The 21,520-nt window shown below is 37.3% G+C and overlaps 1 protein-coding gene across 3 annotated transcripts in view; it reads right to left on the bottom strand.

Moving 5' to 3' along the window:
* rap1gap2a (RAP1 GTPase activating protein 2a) overlaps positions 1 to 21,520 on the bottom strand; it is an 80,684-nt gene that overhangs the window by 52,175 nt on the left and 6,989 nt on the right. The window contains exons 1-2 of one of the 3 annotated variants that reach the window (XM_082179711.1): positions 19,657 to 19,717; positions 6,722 to 6,757 (exon numbers count right to left, since the gene is read on the bottom strand). In XM_082179711.1, the coding sequence (XP_082035837.1) occupies positions 6,722 to 6,757; positions 19,657 to 19,670 (50 nt within the window). In that variant the 5' untranslated portion in view covers positions 19,671 to 19,717. Of the gene's footprint in view, positions 1 to 6,721; positions 6,758 to 12,209; positions 12,339 to 19,656; positions 19,718 to 21,520 lie in introns of those variants that run through there. The other 2 variants (XM_082179710.1, XM_082179712.1) reach the window with 2 other exon arrangements.

Below are 21,520 nucleotides of genomic sequence, written 5' to 3'. Positions count from 1 at the left end.
TAAACTTTTAATTTTATATGATTTATTTTCTTAAATATAATATTACATTTTTAGATTTATATATACATCTTGTGAATTGTTTAGATGTATATAAATATAAATCTAATAAATTGTTTTTCACAAAGGTATTTTATAATACAAGTAGTAATTTGTCATTTTTTTTTTATTTAGATTTTACCATATTTAGCTAGTTTGATTTTTTCCCTCTAAATTATGTTTTTACTAAATGCATAGATTTCATAAAAAGTTTTTCTAGAAGTACTTTTGCTGCTGAATTATTCACTCACCTACTTAATATATTTTTGTGTTGTAGATTGATTTTTATTTGTTTGTTGTTTTTCGCTATAATAAAGTAGTGTGTAATTAGTGGAATGTGTTTAACACATAAAAGATTGATCATCAGTTCCACACACACAGATGTAGATTTAGATATATTCTACAATGATCAAGAAAATACAGCACTGGTATCGGATCGGTATCGGCCGATATTCAGTATTCAGATATTCAGATATTCAAAATATCAGAATATCAGAATCAGATCGGTTATGAAAAAAAGTATCGGTGTATAATCTCCGATAGAAATGCATAAATGTGTTTCAAGTAAATGCACAATATAACGGTTATCATAACGGTTATCTGTTAATATTACATATTTTTCTCATTTGTCAGCAGGGCCGGACTTTATCGACGAGCGAGGTAAGCGGCTGCTTAGGGCCCCAGGGAATCAGGGGACCTTGACAAATACTCAGAAGTCTATATAAATAATATATATCGTATACATTTTGTCACATTTTATATTCAGGATATCATCATCAAAGTTTTAACATTATTATATCTGCAAGAATTATTACAGGCCATTAATTCCTAGAGAAATCAATGGATTTCCTGCATTCTCCAAAGCAGAATAATCTCTAGGGGCTCCTAGATGAAGATAAGACTTGGTGAAGGGCATCAAACCTGCTGTGGAAGGGACACAGCAGTTCTCATTTGCTTGAAATAAGAGAACATATTTTCATGAGAAGAGAGCTGGTGGTCTCAAGGAGTAAAAGTTATTTATATTATAGTATTTACTATAATATATATAAGTATATATATATATATATATATAACAGAAGTTATTATATGTTTATCATAATATAAAGTTGGATAAGTATGTCAAACTTTCTGCATACATACTGTAAAGTATTACTCATGTATGGTAAATTGTAATTTATGGCAAATCTCTTTATTGCTTATATGTTTACAAAATAAAAATGTATGTCCAGCTCTAATCTGCTAAATGTGACTATAAGATAAGATATTAAGATTTTATAAACATTAACATCATGATTGGAAGCTGCTTTGATACAAAAGGCGATATACAAAATGATTTGATTTGACTTGACTTTGTATATAAAACATTTATACAAATATTTATCCATTGCAGATATTTCTATAATATTCTGTACAAATCGATATTTTAGATGTAATAATGTATACATATAATTTAAGTAACTATATATACAGTATATTAGATCATACCAATGAATAAAAATCTCCAATATTGACATCAACAACCAATTTGGTACTGATATATCATGCATCACAAATATTCATACATTATATATTATCTTTGCATGGGAACAACTAAAGATGTAAACTCCATTGAGATAAATGGGAATGCTAACAGATAGTCATCTCTCTCTCCAGGTATCATAGACCTCCTTGGTTGGTCACATGACCGGCATACACCTTGGGGGGCTTTAAGTGTGAATCCAGAACAAAGACAAATGAAGCGAAAACAACCTACTACACCATCCTCCACCTTCCCTTCTCCGTGTCTTTATCCTTCTTTCTCACCCTGATCCCTTTCGGAAACTCATCTTGTGGAGCCACTGTCCAGCACACGCTCATCAAAATTCATTTTTCCAAGCTGCCTGACACCACTTCAACCAATAAAATGAGTCCTTGACACTCTTATCTTTCATGTCACTGAGGTGGTTTTTAATTTTCTACACACTGTACATGCACTAAGTCTCCAGGCTTTGAGACGTCAGCGGATTTCCGACGGATACGTGGAAAACGGACAGACTTGGGGCTATGAGATGAATTCAAATCAAAAGCTGACTGACAGTTCACCCGGTGAGTGTCACATCCCAGAAGGGCTATGTGGGATTTATTTATCCAATATCGCAGTAACCCCTCACATCTCAAGGACGTTCAGCCCTTAAGTGAAATCAATCAAGGCAAAAAAAAAACATAAAAGGACTAAATCTAAACACGCCTTTAAGATCTCCGCTCAGGCCCGCCGGAGGTCTCTGTTAGCCCTCCTATTCAGACAGGAGAGAGCCATGAGCTATCCTCCCAGTGGGCTCTAGGCTTCTTTATGGCCCTTAAAAGCCCCATTAAAATCAAGCTGCCAGATGGTGCCCTTATCAGAGCCGTCAGAACGTTGCAATGGGGGCAGAGTAGTAAATATTTGTCAGGAGAGGAGGGCAGCTTCTTCTGAAGACAGATTTGTGGAGGAGTCATCGTTGTACACGAGTCCGCAACACTCCACGCCTTCTCGGACAGATTTTGGCGTTCGCCGTGTGTTTGTGTGAACGAGAGAAAGCGAGAAATGGAAAGGTCTGTAGCATCTGTAGCTGCGGGTCTAATAACAATAACACAAGCTGTCTCGGCCGAAGCGATGCCAAACGCCACTGTCATCCAAAACAGCTAAGCAGGGAATAGCCAAAATATTCCACACAGTCAAATTTCAGCGCTGTCAATCAGCACCAGATGTTTTCAAAGCTAATGAACACTGTAGCTTTCATTATGTTTGTCTTTCTCATGGCAACTAGGCCTCTCGTAGCCTGGAATGCTCTACTGTCCGTCTCTGATGTATTGCCACTCCATTGTCATAACCGTAGCCCACGAGAGACTGTTTCACATTGTCAACATGCTGAGCCCTATTCTTCACCGCCTACAAATGATGCGACCCTCTTTCATTAAGTCGCTCATTCAAAAATAAAGACACTGAAATGATACTATTATGATATATTATATAAATAACCACATTTTGAATGCGTCAGCTGCGGTCTTACTTCAGTTTCTACTGAAAGCCTTCACACCAAAAACCTGATAAATGAGTTTCGCTTCATTGTTTAATTTGAAATTCAACATAAAATCTATTACTGCATCTATTAAAATGGGTTGCAAAAACAACAAGCCAAACCACAGTAATTCACTTTGTAAATTGAAATGACATTATTATTGAACCGAAACGAGTTGCAAACAGCAATTCAAACAGCAATTTACTTTGTAAGTTCATAAGACAATAAAAGTAATTATATTATTAATTTTATTTAAATGTAAATATTATTAGGCCTACTAATAAGCGTATAGTAGTACAATTATTATTATATTTAATATTATATTATTAATTAAAATATTACATAATAGTAATAATAAATAAAAGCATATTAAAAATGACAATATTATTATTGCACCGGAAATATTTGTCAATATTAATAGTAGTAGTATAATCATTATTATATTTAATATTATATTATTAATTAATATATTATATTATTAATTAATATATTATATAATAATAAATAAAATCATAATAAATGTTGCATTATTACTATATGCTTGCATTAACAGGTAGTGCACAGTGCTAGCAATGTTAAATTCATGGCATGGGTTCAATTCCCAGGGAACACACACAATGATAAAAATGCAGACCTTGAAGGGGGGGGGGGGGGGGGGGGGGGGGGGGGTACTAGTGTATGAATAAATATAAACACTGTCCTCTTGAAAGAAACAAACATTCAAGAACACTGCCCTCTGGAGGACACTTACTGAAAAAAGCATGAATCTCTGCTGCCCTCTAGTGCCAAACAAGTGTGAGAGCTCACTGAAACTTATAAAGATAATGCAAGTGTATGCAAATTATTCTCATAAATCCTTACAAAAAAGGTCTAAATTGGCCCCAAGGCACAAACCAGGTTATTTTAATGAATAAACAGATTTTTAGTGTATAGAAAATTCACAGAGTTTTGGGGGAAACAAGTAAGATTCATGTACATATCCGTGAATGAATGACAGATGGATTAATTAATTAACATGTTACATTAAAAGTGCAAAGAAAAATATTGCAGAAGGTCAGAGCAGAGATAAATTTATGCTCCTTGACATTTAACATTTTGGTAAGAAAGCAAACTCATCTCCATATAGGCTACCGTCTGGAGTCATGTGTGTTGTTGCTCTCAGTCTCTGTTCAGTGTAATGGGTAATTGTGGGTTTATGCCTCTAATTGTCTCCTGTAGGACTACAGGCATAATTGAGACAGCTGCAGATGTGGCTGGAGACACAGCGCCGTCTCAGAAGACACTGCATTGAGCAGTCATACCGCTCTCAGATCAGCCCTATACACTCCCCTGATACACAGCAATGACTCAGTCTGAGCGCTCTCAGTGGTCTTTTCAGTCTAAACAGCCCATTTCAAGTCTCACACAGCAGAAGGTTTCAGGGGCAGATCGCTGACCCAGGACCAAATTAGTTTATAGATAAAGGACAACAGTCTTTCAGAGTCGCTTAATGTCACCGCCGTCAGCCATTCACAGCACCCTGTAGAACAGGCTGTTGGGTCCAATATTAGATCGTTATGGGGGAGATAATTAAATCACAGTACTGGGGATGGGATCAATTGTGACAGCTGTAACAGCTCTTCAGGCGTGGTCTCATTTAGGTGTCAGATGTTTTACCTCCAGTCCTGCATTAAGACAGCAATCTAACTTAATTCCCTGTTAAACTGGGCATTTATGGTTTACGTAAACACGTGTTTTAAGCATTTTTTAAGAAAGAAAGGAAGAACCAAATTGAAATTGGAAATATACCATTCCCACATAAGAAAAAAACACAATCGAGAACCCTTTAATATCTTTTGCTTTGTTAAATTGTTTCTCCTAGGTAGAAGATTATAAAGAGATCAGTTGGAGACTATTACTTGAACTAAGATATTTCACAAGAGTCTGCTCTAGAGTTTCAGAAGAGATATCAAGAACGTCACTTGCTGTGATAATCAGCAAAAGATCTCAATATGAACTCAAAACATTTCTCATTAAATTCTTAAACTATCTATCCTATGCAATCTACATTCATGTTATAGCTCTTAATGTGTCAATAGCCTGTTATTTCTGAGGAGAAGCATCTGAAGTAAAACTGACACTTAAATGAGACCTAACTGAGATCAGGTTAGGTCCCGTTAGGTCTCCCAAAGGCATCAAAATGCAACCTATTAACAATTCTTTTCTGTGATCTCTCTTAAATCAGAAATGGATACTCTCATTTACATATAAATATAAAGCATTTATATTCATTAAAAAAACAGATTACACTACCGTGCACTGGTTTAGGATCAGTAAAATGTTTTTAATGTTATTGAAACACGTCTCTAATGCTCAACAAGGCTCCATTTTGATTAAAAAATACAGTGAAACCTGCATTGTGAAGTATTATTACAATTTAAAATAACTGAAATATATTTTAAAATGTGATTGATTCCTGTGACGCAAAGCATCATTACTCAAGGCTTCAGTCACATGATCCTTTAGAAATCATTCTAATATGCTGATTTGCTGCTCAAGAAACATTTCTTATTACCAACGCTGAGAATGACACAAGTGCTAAACAGAATATGCAAACGCAACATAAAATACGCAAAACTCAAGCAGAAACCAGAAAAACTCACCAGATTTTGCGAGGCATCTTACACGCTGAGAGGTGCACCCAAAATACACGGCTCTCTCCTCTCAGGCTCTCTATTTCAGCCTCTCTCTCTCTGTCCTTCCATTTCTAAAGCATATTCACATAACACTAAGCTTTATTGAATAAACAAAAGCACCTGCATAAACAGGCAGACACACAGGCCCTAATTATGCTGTTCCTCTAATGTGGCCCTGTCCTTCAGGTGGAGAGAGCCGACCATTCACTTTGTAGTTGCAGATGCGATGGGGGGAAATCATTGGTTAGATTCTGCCCGACAAAGCACAGCCCCACATAGACAACGCGCCCAGACACGCCAACCTGTTCTAATACACACACACACAAATTTTTTTTAGGTCCTTACTCATTTCCATGGAGACCAAAATAAATAGTAAGCAGCGACATCAGGAATTGTTATTCGTGACAGAAACACACACAGAGACACACAAGGAGAAATGTGACATGACCAAATCTGGAGGTATATAGTATACTGATACAATTGAGCACGCTGTCCTTCTCACACACAAATACAAGCGCAAAGACCACCTGTGCTAATCCACAGCGGGGGGCTTTGATGTCGGTCCGTTTCTGTCTATACCGAGCTCACGATTATTGCCTCCACTCCTCCACTTGCCTCTCTTTCATCCCCGTCTCTCGATAGACACTTGAAGATAGACACTTATAGGTTGAGACGTTCATACAGAACAGGCATGTGTGAAGATCTCACACCAAAGACTTCACACAAAGTAAGATTAGCATGGGCACGGGGAGAGAAATGATTGCTGGATCAATGGTAGATGTATTGACTGAGTATTCATGCATGTCATTAAGACAGAGATTTAGATGGATCGAGTTTATTCGACACACACACACACACACACACACACACACACACACACACACACACACACACACACATAACACATAACACATACACATACACATACACATACACATACACATACACATACACATACACACAGAGACTCACCGGCTTCTCAGGGCGGCAATGCCGGACTTGTCAATCCTGTAGAGCAGGAGAGAAAGAAAAAGAGAGAGAAAAAATGACTCAATTAAAAAAATAAAAGACCAAAATCATCAATACACCCTTTGAAACAATAAGATACACCTGCTTTTTAACCTAAAAATACATGGTATATTCCCGAAAAACAGGAATGCACTCATTATTTATAATTAATAAGCCATAGATGCTGTCAGTATGTAAATTGTCATATTCGTCCAAAACAAAATTTTAATGCCAATTCTAATAATGAAAAAAGTCACACAATTTATTTTTGATACTTTGGCCCTAATTCTGTCATCAAAACAAGTTTATTCAAGTGTTATATTAATATACTTCCTTTAAATTAAAAAACAAGAAAGGATACTTTCAGTACACTGCTTATGTACTTCTCGTACTTCACAGAAATGTACTTAAAATTTCACTTAAGTATATACTTGACTTATACTGACAGAAAAGTCTAAGTCAATGTGGCTGATACTTGTACTCAGTCTTTTGATCAAGATATACTTAAGTATTCTATTTCACATAGATTTACATACTGTCTTATAAACGTACATGTTCAAGTTTATATAACAAGTCAGCTTTGGGTTACAAAGTGCAAAAATAATACATAAATAGTCTAAACTATAAGTATGATGTTAAGTTCACTTAAAGAGAACTTACAAATATACTTGCAATATAAAACTACTAAACTAGTAGTTTACTGAGAGTACACTTCAAAGTATACTTTCATAAACTAAATAATATGTTTTAAGTATTTATATCAGTATAAATATGTTCACTTGTAGTAGGCTATTGTTGCAGAACAAACGAAAAACTAAGTTTACTACTTAAATGTATACTTTTATACACTAAAAAGAGGGCCAATTTATTCCATAGCACACTAAAAAAAAAGTTCCTGCCATAAATGTTTAAGTACAAACAACTTGGATGTTTAAACCATTTCAACTTAAATTACATTAAACTGGAAAAAAGTTCCAAAACTTATTTAAAAAGTTGAAAATTGCTTAACTTGTTTTGATGAGTTAAAGCAATGTAAAAACATGTTGTCATAACTTATTGATCATAGAATTTTGTACAGTGTAGTATTGAAATAGTACACTTACAAGTATACTACTAGTACATTGATACTAGAATGTTACTACAGAAAGTATACTTAAAATATACTTGAACTTGACTTAAGTATACTTAATAAAATTACTCAAATTTAAGTCATATTTTACTAAACATCTTGCCCTTTGGTGCAGCAGGATAATCTTTCAAAATTGGTTTTGTGTTTCACAAAAGAAAGACAGTCATATGAGTTAAGAATGATTTAGCAAATATCCTCTAAACAAGCTGTTGTGCTAGGTGGGAGATGCAGGTTTGAATCGGGCTTCTCCATGTCAACTGGTATAGTAAATAAATTGATAATTGCTAAATCGGATGAAATGGTCTGTCTATGACCTTGGATGAGTATTTACTATTTAATTTGTTTCTCTGTTCAAATCTATTTTTTTGTGTAATTCTACTGAGGCCTGATGTGGAGAACAGCGTGAGGTTTATCATTTCAGCTAAATGAGTGATGAGCCAAACACATGCTGGTAATTTGCCGGCACGGAGAAAGTTTATATTTCTGTTTCACAAGCAAAAAACAAAACAAACAAAAAAACCTTGCAGACATACATCAACATTTCCCCAAGGAGTTTCGGAGAACCGTTTAAGGACATTTCAAACATTTTGTCCATTTGAACGTGTGAACATTTACAGCCCAATGACGAAAGAGAGATGTTCCATTCCATTCAGAGAGTCGACCATCAATCATTCACCTTTACCTGCAGCACACACAACTGGATACATTAGAATACAAAAGAAGAGTTGACTTATTAATTTTCTCTAAGAAACGAGTCCACTGTGCCTTACGTTAGCTTCCCTATTTATCAACCCGAAACTGAAGCGACTAAATGTAGATAAATGTGTATTTTACAAAGAAAGTCAGCGACCTTCACAGCAGCAGGCAAAAAGAAACCAGTTTTGCAAGTCAGATTTTTTATTTGATTGTATTTTGATTATCTGTCTCACTGAAACATGCTCTCTACAATGAAATTCATATTACTCAGAGCAGCCAGTGACACTCACGTAAGCAAAGGTGTGAGATATGAAAGCTGGTATCGTCACGGTCCCCAGTTGTGACGCAGTCATCTAATCAGTGTGTATTGTTGTCAGATACGACAAGCTTTGTCACTGTGCGTCACTATCATTACATCAGCACTGGCCCACCACAAAGCACAGAGGTAGACCACCATTAAAACCGCAACAGTCTGCATGCTCATTGTGCACTGTATAACATGAAAAGAGGTGACGCTAAAAGGTTGGCATCACTTTTGTTCTCTTCGCTTTAACTTAAGATACACCACAGAGTTCTTGAACACTCATTCTCACACTATAATTACATTTGGTCACATACAAACATCTCTAGACATGTGCCGGTATACGGTAGCCTAATACAATTTATCATGATAATGAACATGCACAATATTGTTATCGTGGGCACTTCAAAGCACCGTGAATAACTATCTATTATGAATTATTCCGATTTTTAGAATACTTTTTTTATGGAACAGCAGAAATGCAGCCATTACCCTGGTAACCCCGTAAACAAAAGCAATGTGCAACTTTCTGTTTCTGAACAATATTTAAATGGTTTAAACAGCCATTCAGATTTTTGTATTCGCAATGGTGTTCATTGCAGCACCGAATACTTAAATACTTAGACTTAATAGGCTATTTATTTTCAAATGTGAAGATTTTTTACATTTGAATCTGGAGTCTAGATGACTAAAACATGCCCTATTGTTTAAAAATTTTCAGATTCTTTATTGTTTGGTCACACTTTACAATAAGGCTCCATTAGTTAACAAACGGACAATGAAAAATACTTCTAAAGCATTTATTAATCGCAGTTAATGTTAATTTCAGCATTTAATTACACATTATTACAATTTAAAGTTGTAACTGTCTTATTTAATGGACATGAGCTAACATGAACTAACAGCTGTATTTTTTTAACTAACTTTAACAAAGAATAATAACTTCTGTAACAAATGTAGCTATTGCTCATTGTTAATGTGTTAATGCATTAACTAATGTTAACTAATGAGACATTATTGTAAAGTGTTACCTATTATTCTTTATAATTCTTTTGCACTTTTATCTGTTTGAAACATTTGTTTACTTATTTTTTTTTGTATTGCTTTATTGTTGTAATGATTTATAATGAACACATTTTAAATCATCGCAATTGTATTTAAATGTTCAGTGCTTTTTGTATAAGAATAGTATGACTATAGTATGTACTATCTGTATATGTACCTAACTGTATAGTATGACATCACTTTTTTTGCAACTTATTTCAATATCGTGATAATACCGTAAACCGTGATTAAAGCTTAACATTTTTATATCGTCACACGCCTAATCATCTCCTTCATCAAAACAGTATTTTCACTTGCGTCGCATTGCCCGGCTCTGTCCCTTCATTAGCATCAAAGATGCCAAATCAGTCTTGTTTTGAAACTAAATTTGTTTCATGGCGCCTTAAATACTGTAATGCCATTTTCATTGGCTTACCAGCTACCCATTACCAGATTGCAATATATTCAAAACCCCGCTGCAAAGATTCTCACCCACACTAAGCATTCTGCCCACATCACACCTATTCTGTTTGAACTCCACTGGTTACAGGTGTCCTATCGTATCAAGCAATTACTGCTCACTTTTCAATCTTTACATGACTTGTCTCCCCGCTATCTTTGAAATCTGAAATCTCCTAGACTCCGACCCGAAAATTTCGGTCTTCTGAATGTGGCCTTCTCTCTGTCCCTAGGTATAGCCTCTCTTCTTGGGTAGATCATTTAGCGTTGTTACACCCTAACTCTGAAATTCTCTCCTCCGGTCACTGCATTAAAAATAATAATATTTCTATATTCAAATCGCAACTCAAAACCTATTTGTTTTCTGAATGTTATCATTTCTTAAATAATGTTCTGTATTTGTGCTTGATTCTGTGTTGCTGTGCACTACCTCGTCTATGCAATGCCCCTTTTACTGTCTTTGTATTATCTTTGCTCAATTCTGTTTGTAATATTCTACTCCACTGCTTGTGCTGTTGTCTGTTATTATTGTCTATCATATTGCTGTAATCTTTTCTTTATTGTATCTACATTATAAAGCATCCTTGAGCAATGGAAATGCGCTACATAAATAAAACGTATTATTACTCCTCCTTTCCCTCGCCATTCTCATTTTTATTTCCTTACACTCAGAGAGAATATCTGTGAACTATTTAGCTCCATGCATACAGATTTTTTCCTCGGATTCTGAGTTCAACAGAGTTCATTCCTCAGGGGTGTCAGGGGTACGTGTAGAAAATCCAATGGAGAATCCTCTAACCATATAACCTTAATGCTTAACTGAACTAAAGAAACAGAGGGCTCAAATACACAGACAGGCAGTCAAAGAAACAAGGAACAGGTGATCCAACGAATTAGAAACCATGATAACAAATGAATGAATGAGAACAGGCAAAACAGGGACAAGGAAAACCATGACAAAGAAACTAAACAATGAAACTATAAACTTAAGACATAAACGTGACACAAAGACGTTGTAAATATCTCATACTACACCCGTTTGAAGAGCCGAAGCAGAAAGCACTTTGATTCATCAAAATTAAATATAATAATAATTAGCTTGTTAGGAGAAAGAGTTTGCTATTTCATCGATAGACTGTGAAAAAAACTGCAGCCTTGGTGAACATAAAAGACTTCTTTCAAAAACATTAACCAGCATTTGAACTGTAGTGTATGTATATGCACCTTTATCATTTTTACAATCATACAGTCTTTCTTTTATAAGAATAAATCTAAGTACACACACACACAAAAAAGAAGCTTGGAAGCAACTGAAATCAATTTCAATTTCCTGTCTTTTTTGGGTTTTGCCCTTGTAAAGAAAGCATGAGCCTTAAGGTCAATACCAGTTGATTTTCACCTTTTATAAGGCTGTTAAAAAGTACTTTTCTTTGCAACATTTTCTTGTAAAGTGTCTAAAAGATACTTTCAAAAATCTAAAGAACACAAATCTAAAACACAGAATTATTTACTAGATGGACAGTTTTACATAGCTTGATGATGTACTCTCCCAAAATAACGTATCTAAATTAAAAAAAAAATATCTAAATGGAAATCTATAAAGTGTATTATGAAAAAATAAATTTAGCCATAGGCCTATACAATTTGCCATCTTTCTCACTAAAAAGCAAGTGATTATATGCAGGGATTTTTATTAGCAAATAAAAAAGCAGATTTATATTATTCTACCATAAACTCAAATGCACTGAGCTTAACTGTACTTTACTGAAGCGCAACTTTTGAGTCACAGTTTCAGGCTAGAGAGAAAGAAAAAAGTATCCTACCATCCAAAGCCCCCAAATGACACACTTCTTTTCCTCCTGTACATGCTGACCACAGTGATTTCTCTCTCTTGTCTTTCTCTATCTGCAGTGACAGACAGAAGACTTCACCTCTCTTTCCACCCTTTTAGGGGGAGGCCACCAGGGGGAAGAGTAAGGGACAAGAGGGAAGGAAAGCTGACGCCTCCTCCTACCTCGTTTCCCACCCCTAACCCCCCTCTCTTCACTTCACCTCCCTCTTTATAAATGTGTCTGTATGGCTTTTTAGGTCACACCAGCTACTCATTATATCCAGCACAGGTAGTAAGCACCATTTATGTAATGACTTTTAATCAATAGATACCAATGTGATTTTTAGTGGATGCATTTTCCATCAAGTTTTAAAGGGGTGGTATAATGCCCTTTTCACAAGATGTAAAATTAGTCTTTGATGTCCCCAGAGTGTGTATGTGAAGTTGTAGCTCAAAATACCCCACAGATAGTTTTATATAGCATGTTAAAATTGTACATTTTTAAGGGTGAGCAAAAACGCACCGTTTTGTGGTTGTTCCTTTAAATGCAAATGAGCTGCTGCTCCCAGCACAGAGGGCGGAGCTACAACCGCTTGCACTCACACAGACATGCACTGAAAATTTCAAAAACGTTTAGCCTTTTATGTTCAAACCGAATTCAGACAATGATGGAGAGACTCAAGAAGAGGTGACAACATGTAGAATGCAACAGGACGTTTCTGAATGGGTAGTTGATGAATTTATGTAGCTTATTATGTGTAGTTATCTTCTAATCATTGATTAGCATATTCTGTCTTGATGATCTATAAATCGTGTTCCCGGGGATGGGTTTATGTAAATTTTAGGGTTGGTGATGTCACTAACCCGGGAGTAATGTTGTGTAGTCCATACCAGCTGTTTGTTGTAGTCCTTAAATAGCGATTTCTTTAAAAGCAAATATCTCCCTTTGCTTTGAACTTTGAGCATTGCAACTTTGCAGATGTTGTTTATGCTCAAACAGCAACATTACACACTAGTTAAAGTTAAAAAAGTGAAATCATAATCAACCACCCCTTTAACTCACAATAGCAGACTTGTGTGAAATTTCTTAAATAAAATCAGTGCTATTTGTTATGATCTTTTGTAATGTGATGCACTGATATTTAGACAAAATAATTTTATATTTTAATTTCTAAATGAGTGGCCGAACATTATTCAAAGACAAAACAATAACAAACCATGACTGAAAGGACCTTAAATACACAAGCTGACAAATTCAAATACAAACAGGTATGTTCTAATTAGGAACATAATGAATCACCATGACAACTGATTCATGTAAACAGGAAAATAGGCAGACGGCAACAAAGAGGAACATAATAAGAGTCCATGAAAACGAAACTAAATCTAAACTGAACATAATGGTGACATAACGCCCCCCCTCCGGAAAGGCCGTAACACATCGACAGGGGGATAGGGAGGGTGGAGGCTCTGGAGGCGGACGAGGGGCTGGCAAAGAACCAGAACTAGGCAGGAGGAACCAGGGAGGAGCAGACGGCGGAAGGACCCCTGGAGGAGCTGATGGTGGACACAGCCATGGAGCATTTGAAGCTGGAAGGAACCAGGAAGGAGGCAATGACAGAATGGAAAAGGTGGACGTCCAGAGCACAGGTTGTACGAATGCCCACGGCGGAATCGATGGTGGGAGGAGCCAAGGCAGAGTAAGCGGTCCGACAACCAACGGTGTAGCCAAGAGGTCTGTAGACCCTGGTGGAGCCAAGAGACTGAAGGGACCGGGTGACAACAGAGGTCCTGGAGGGCAGTGCGGAGCCGCAGCGACCGAGGCATAACCTGGGTGCCGGAGGAACGAGGCGGAGGCGGTGTGACCGAGGACCCTGGTGAAGCTGCAGGGAAGGCAGAGCCAGCGGAGCTGAGGGGGTGGAAAGCCGAAATGCAGCGGAAGGATCGAAAGTACACGGCGCAGGCAGGGTGATGTCCGACCAAGGTGGACCAGGTGGAATGAGGAAGCATGGTGAAGCAGAGGGGACGATGGTCCCGGGTGGAGCCGAGGGAGGGAAGAGCCAAGGCAGAGTTGACTGCTCGACGGGCTGAGTTGGAGCTACGGGCCTGGAGATCTGAGGAAGAACACAGGAGTCAACACACCATGGCTAAGCTGATGTATCAGACCAGGTAAGAGCCAATAGAGGAGCCGAGGAACTGAAGGGTTCCAGCGAAGGCGGTGCAGAGTGACTGACTAGCCTGGGCAGAGGAGGTAATGAAGTATTTAAGCTGGGCAAGACAAGCGGTGAAAAAGTCTCTGAGGCTGGGCAGGACAAGCGGTAATGAAGGCTCAGGACTGGGTGGAATCAATGGAGGGAGGCTGTCTTCCTCTTCCAGCTCTTCGCTATTTCCCACTGGCTCGTATGTAGATGTCGGCACACCTGGTCAGACTGGGCATACTACGTTGTGGGCATGGACGTTGGCTCAGGGTCCGTTGCGTGCTTCAGCTTGGTTTCCTGCTCTGCGGTGGGCTCTGCCTCCTTTCCTGCCGTGGGCGAGTGCTCTGGTTCTGGCAGTGGCCATTAAAGCTGGCATCAGCTGAGGGTATGCACACTGCAGACATTGGAGGATCGCCTCTCTCCAGGTTCCTTCTTCCATGTCTGGTAGATCTAGGGGACTATAATAATTCACCCCAGTACAATAAAGAGATTTTTGTCTCTCATTGTTAAATCGTCGTAATCATCGTAAAATCTTAAAATCGTAAAGTCATGTTTTAGTCCAATGATGAGAAAGAAGATTCAGGTAGATCCGCGTTTATTAAAACAAACTAAACTCAGTTAATCCACATAAATGCGAGACAGTGTGCCATGCACAAACGATAACGGACCATGACTGAAAGAAACCGAGGACCTTAAATACACAAGGTGACAAACTCGAATACAAACAGGTATGCTCTAATTAGGAACATAATGAATCACCATGACAACTGATTAATGCAAACAGGAACATAGGCAGACGGCAACAAAGAGGAACATAATAAGAGTCCATTAAAAAATGAAACTAAAGCTAAACTGAACATAATAGTGACATCTAAACTCAAAGCACACCTCCCTATACATCTGGGATGTTTATTGAGCACAGTATATTTTGTTCAGGTACAGTAGTGATGCACTTTGATAATTAACGTAGATGTAACGGCTTGAAATTATCACAAATAATTATTTTTCATTTCCTCATTCTCAGAAAGCTAGAGAGCTTTTTAAAATGAAGAGAGGACAATTCATGATCGCTGTGGACATATACTTCTCTCCCGCACCCTTGCATTAACATCCGCTTCGATAATGATTAACGCTGGCCATGGCGGAACATCAATATATGTGGTAATCAGAAGAGTATCACTTGAACTTTTCTCACCGGCTTTGTGATTCATAACGAATAGAAAGGGTTGAGATGTTTTATGACTGGTCACAGGCATTGATTAAAAAGGATTTGATCACACACACACATACAGGCACCCACACACACACAGATATGACAGACATCAGCTATCTAAGTGCATTAGACTAGGCAGACAGAATGCAGTCTGTCAAATAAGGCGCTCCCCACGGCATGAAGTCAGAAGCTCATAAAGAGATGACTCAGCGTTGGTTGAAATAGCCTGATGCCTGGTCTACCGAACCCCCGACTGTTTCGTTATTTACACCTTTATGTAACAGAGAGCAACAAAAGAGTTTGTGCATGAAAGTAGATGAAAATAGTTCATGTTATTTTTCATTCTATTTAAAGTTCTAACTAATGTTTTTATTGTAATGTTCAGCCATTTAGATATTTAAATTCTATATTAGTTTGTCTAAATTACAAAATAAAACACTATGAAACTAAAAATCAGTTGTTTAAAATGTTCACAACATTATATGAAAAGTAAACATAAGATTAGATTAAAACATAAGTTATTAAAAATGTTTTTTTAAGATTCATTTTAAGTGAGCGTTAGATGAAAAAATAAGGGGAAATGAGCATGTACAATTAAATATACAATTTCAACAGAACTAAAAAAACTCTCTGATATCAGCCAATAACCAGTATGGTACCAATATATAGTGCATCCTTTGCCAGAATAACATATTTTGCACTGTATTTTAACGGACACAGATAAATTAGTGTGAATTCAGGTTAATAGGCCATTTTGCCTCAATTTACCTTACGTCTGTATTTATAGATCATGTATGGCTGATAAAAATCTGATGACTTAAATTAACTATGTACTGTCTACTAACTGTATCCTGAACAATGACACCCTATTGGACAGTTTGCCTTTTCCTCTCTAGTTACACAGCAGTATTCCTTCTCTGATAAAGAAGAGTGAAGGGCGTACATGTTGTGAATGAGTTATAAGAGAGAGAGAAAAGGAAAGAGTGAAAGCTGCATATAGGCTTTGAACCAGTGCTGCAACAAACTTAAGGTTAATCATACCTTATAAAAAGAGTGAAAGAGGGAGGCAGGAAGTGGAAAAGGCCCCTTCTCTTACATATTTATCTGACTTGGAAACCACTTGTTTCCTGAATCTCAATTTCAAATGTCCTTTGAACTTCTTTTGGCATTCATGCACCTCAGCTCAGTCCAATAAGAGTAAATGTAAAACGTAATGCAAAATACAATGGTGCTAAATTTTACATGTTGGAATAGCACTCTTTGGTTTTTAATGCTTTATTTAACAACTGACATAACAAATAGAATACTCAGTCAGATACACAAATGATTACATTTTGACGTCACTGCCGGGAAATAATCTGACTTTTTATTAAAGTCTTTGCCAGGTTTTTGGTTTGCATGTAAACAATGGGTTATTTCATTTAGCTGCTTTTTGGGTGTTTTCAGCGTAAGTGCAAGTAAACAGTGATTGGATAATAGGAATATTGTTCAAGTTCTTAAGCCATTTTAATGTTAGGTATAAGGTAAGAAATGCAGTTACCTAACCTAATGTGATTGGTTGATAAGAATTGTGCTCCAGGACCAAAAAGTACAAGTCCTACTTGGTCAGGACATAAAGCATGACAACTCATGATTCATACATTTCCAACTTGTTGACCATGAAGGTCCATAAGTCCTAAATTTAACTCTAACCTTAACCCTAACCATTAACATTAACTATTGTTCCACCCACACTGAAATCTCACTGGTCTTTAGTCCTGTTTCTGATTAGCTGTTGTTGTGTCAAGTTGTGAAGCAGTTTTTGATTCAATCTGAAAACTTGTTGCATCACACCTGGTTGGGACTCCAGATCTAACTCTATGCCAAATATCGAAATGCTTCAAGAGGCACAAGGATGGTGATCCAGCCCAGATCTTTGACCATTTCACCAAAAGACATTAGACTCAGATTAATCAGTCATTGGAGTGTGAAGCATATGTTCCATATGTTAGAAAAGTCTAAGCAAGGCACTTGGCATGATTGTGCTCTACCTAATGGACTGAAGACAGTGTTTTGTGGGCTCCAGCAGCCCTGAGCCAAGACTGACTGATGGGGCTGTTTTCCAGCGCTCCCGCTAAATGAACGCCATGCTCTCTCATTAGATTAGTAGGTAGAGAGGGGGTCGCATCACTCGCACACAGCGCTCACACGATCTGGCTCATTAGATCCACTGTCTGGGCTTCCCCTTATCTGTCGCTGGAATCAAGCCACCAAAACCTGAAAACAGGATGACAATATTGCTTTGCTTTTATTTCACCTCATTATTTTTTTTCCCTTTATTTCTCCACAAAACCTTCGGGGTTCTAATTTACAATTCTACTTTATACTCTCACCTTCCTCTATTCATTGGATATGCTGCCCTCTCATCGACCTCATCCTTAACTCCTCTCTCTCATAAGGCCTTCTCACATTTTGACTTCCCGTGCTTGACTTCTACTCTGATCCACTCATTAGTGATGAACACCGCTCTCTCTCACCCGTCTCTGTGCTGCGCGTATGGATTTCGATAGCCGTGACAAAGAGCTCAGCTAGTACACCCACTCACAGCCTGAAACCCGTTTACACCCACCCAACCCGCAAATCAAACACATCCACATATGTGTGTGCGCGCATACACCGACACTCACAGAAACAAATGCTGGTCTCTGCAGTGCTTCTAGCTCATCTGCAGTCCCTTATGTTTTTGAGTTTACAAAGAGAGATGGACAGCACAGCTCTGTGGTACAGAATGAGGTTTATGAGCCTCGTTCATGCTGTCATTAGTCAACATTAGACAATTGAGGAGAGGAGAGGAGAGGAGAGGAGAGGAGAGGAGAGGAGAGGAGAGGAGAGGAGAGGAGTCGCCCTTCACTCTTGCCATTACAGTGACTCATTCTCCATTTAAGTTTCTGCTCATCACTCATTCCCTTCAGCGAATCAAGAGAGGGCAGGTACAGAACAGAGGTACGGAGGGGGAGGAAAGAGAGAAAATTAGCAGTGGAACGACTAAGGCGCAAACTAATGAGAGACCACAGGGGGAGGAAAGACACTTGAGAGAAAGTGAGAAAATGAGCAATGGGGAAATGACCGGATGAGTATCACAACAATGGAAGGATGAAGAGAGAATAGAGGACAATAGAGAGAGCCGATGAGGCCGATGCACATGGCAGGACCCACAATAGACTTTAAGAGACATAATTATGCCGTAATGGTGAACTGTGCACACTCTTGAGAGCACACACTGGAGAGGACGGCAACATACAGTTCACTTATCACTCTGATATACACATGCATACAAGTAATCGCACTAGCTCAGCAGAAGCGCAAGCTACAGGTTGCAATAATAACTGCAGTTGTTTGACATAATGTTCTGTAATATTAAACCCAAGATCATATATCATTTCCTGCTACAACCACAAGGAAATGTGGCTGTGTATATATTTAAACTGTGTAAACTTCATGCAAAAACTATTTTGCATCTTTTGATGCGTAAAGTCTCTTTCATTTTATCATTACGCAGGTTCTTTATGATTGCTCTCTGTTTGCCAAATCCCGCACAGCCCGTGCAGAATGACTCATATGCATCATCCACATACTTTATTTTTTTCTAAAAATTGAGCCATCGTGCTGAAAACGTCCCCTGGCAGCCACAAACAATGGCATACACTGAGGGAATGAGTCACTAACGCAACACACACACAAGCCAAAAACAAGCTATAACTATTAATTTAAATAGTCACGTAGGTTTTAATATCACGCGGTTGCGTTTTAGACTTTTTTGTAAGAAAATATGCAAGTTTAAAACTCCATATCAGTTTAGAGACCCTGATGCAACTCATGGGCATGACGTAAGAAAACAGACACAAATACAAACACACCCTAATATATACAGTAGCAGTTTAGTCAGGTCCCACTCAAACCCAAACGCTGCAGTCCATTAGTGTGACAAAATCCCAAGGAAATAAGCTCTTGAATTCATCGTGCACTTAACCATTAAAACATCACCTTACCTTGAATCTGCCATCAGAGGCTCTCAGAACTGAGTAAACACAGCAGTGCTGCATGAAATGACTGGTTCAACACGAGTGAGGAGAAACAGAGGGAGAGAGAGCGAGAGAGAGAGGGAGGGAGAACAAAACAGTGGAGGGAGGGAAAAGGATGAGAATGTGAGCGAATCGTGAGGGGAGAGAGATGTGTATAAGAATGCAGGTAGTAGTTGTAGTAGTTGCTATGGCATTTAATACGCTCTGGCCCTCTATGATGGGCTTGTGAGGGAGTGCGGATTATTCCTCTGATGTAAAATTAAACAGAGCCACAAAAGTCAACCTTACAGAAGATTTATGGCACAGGCGTACTCATATACAAGGCTAGAAAGGCATAAGCTTAATAACTCGGGGGCAGAAAGCACCTCTATTGAATTTTTTGATTTAAACGCATTTAAATTTCAACAGATTTATGGCAGCTTATAAGGCCATTGTATCTGATGCTACTACTTTGGTTCTGTGTTAATTAGGGATGCACTGGTATTAGAAATCTGGTCGTTACCAAAAAGGTAATAATTATTTTAGTCATGCTATGGCCAATGGTAAATGCCTGATATTAAAATTCTGCATTATTTTGTCTTATTAAATTAAACCACTAAACATTTAAATCAATCATTTTAATCATTCTGAGATTGGCTAAAGATTTCATTTAATGTTCTCAAATAAGTGTTTTTAAAGATGAACTTTAAATGAGTGTGCACAATGAAATATCCAATGTTGGCCGATATTATATATGCAATATAAAACAGATATCGATGAATTAATAGAAAAAAATTATAATAATATCAGCTGATGGTGCCATTATATTATTCATCCCAAGAGTTACCGTAATAACATGCAGCATCATAGCGGCCAGTCATGTCAGAATATGCTATACATTTATAATTACTATTTTTATTTATAATTTCATATTTAAAACATACATTTTATAACATTATTTTGGCAATTGCCATTTCTGTATTAATGCATTTTTTTTTTATTTTTTTTTTTTATATAGTGTTTAGTTTAGTTTAGTTTAGTTTTTTTTTTATATAGTGTTTAGTTTAGTTTAGTTCAATCATGATGTTGTTTATAATGTTTATAATATCTTAATAGTCACATTTAGCAGATTACAGCTGGATAATATAGTTTACATGTTGCGACAACCACACTGTAAAAAAAAAAAAGTTGCTGCCTTACATTTTTAAGTACAATCAACTTAGATGTTTAAGTCATTTTAACTTAAATTACATTAAACTTTAAATGAGTCTTAAAATGAGTTGACAAAGTTGAAAATTGCTCAACTTATTTTGAGGAGTTAAAGCAATGTAAAAACATATGCTGTCATAACTTATTGATCCTAGAATTTTTTTTACAGTGCAATCGAGCAAATGAAATATGAAATATATATCACGCATATACTTTATGTGTTATATCAAAGTAAGTATACATAATATATATCCAACTTTCTATAAAGAATTGGGCAATATTAGTTACACTTAGAAAATTGAAAAAAATGATGTCGCCTCTCTGCAGCATCAAACAGTCTGTGTAAATGCATCTTCAGCAAAGGAAACAAACAGTTCAGAGCTCAAGTTCTCACAGTAAGCCATGTAATACAATGAGAACATGGATCTGTTCAAAGAGGAAGATTCCACTCAGATGTTCCACAGTTTCTTCACATGCAGACACATGTGCCTCACATTATAACAGCATGTGGTCAATGCAGTCAGCCACCGCTGGGGTCCAGTCAGATCAATGTCCACAGTCCACTCACACACACACTCTCTCTCTCTCTCTCTCATCCGCACGTACTGGAGGAACATCAATAACCTGGATTCACGAGCAGTGC

The sequence above is a fragment of the Leuciscus leuciscus genome, assembly GCF_965113295.1.
Source record: "Leuciscus leuciscus genome assembly, chromosome: 9".
NCBI lineage: Eukaryota > Metazoa > Chordata > Actinopteri > Cypriniformes > Leuciscidae > Leuciscus > Leuciscus leuciscus.
This window is presented reverse-complemented; position numbering and strand designations above follow the sequence as displayed.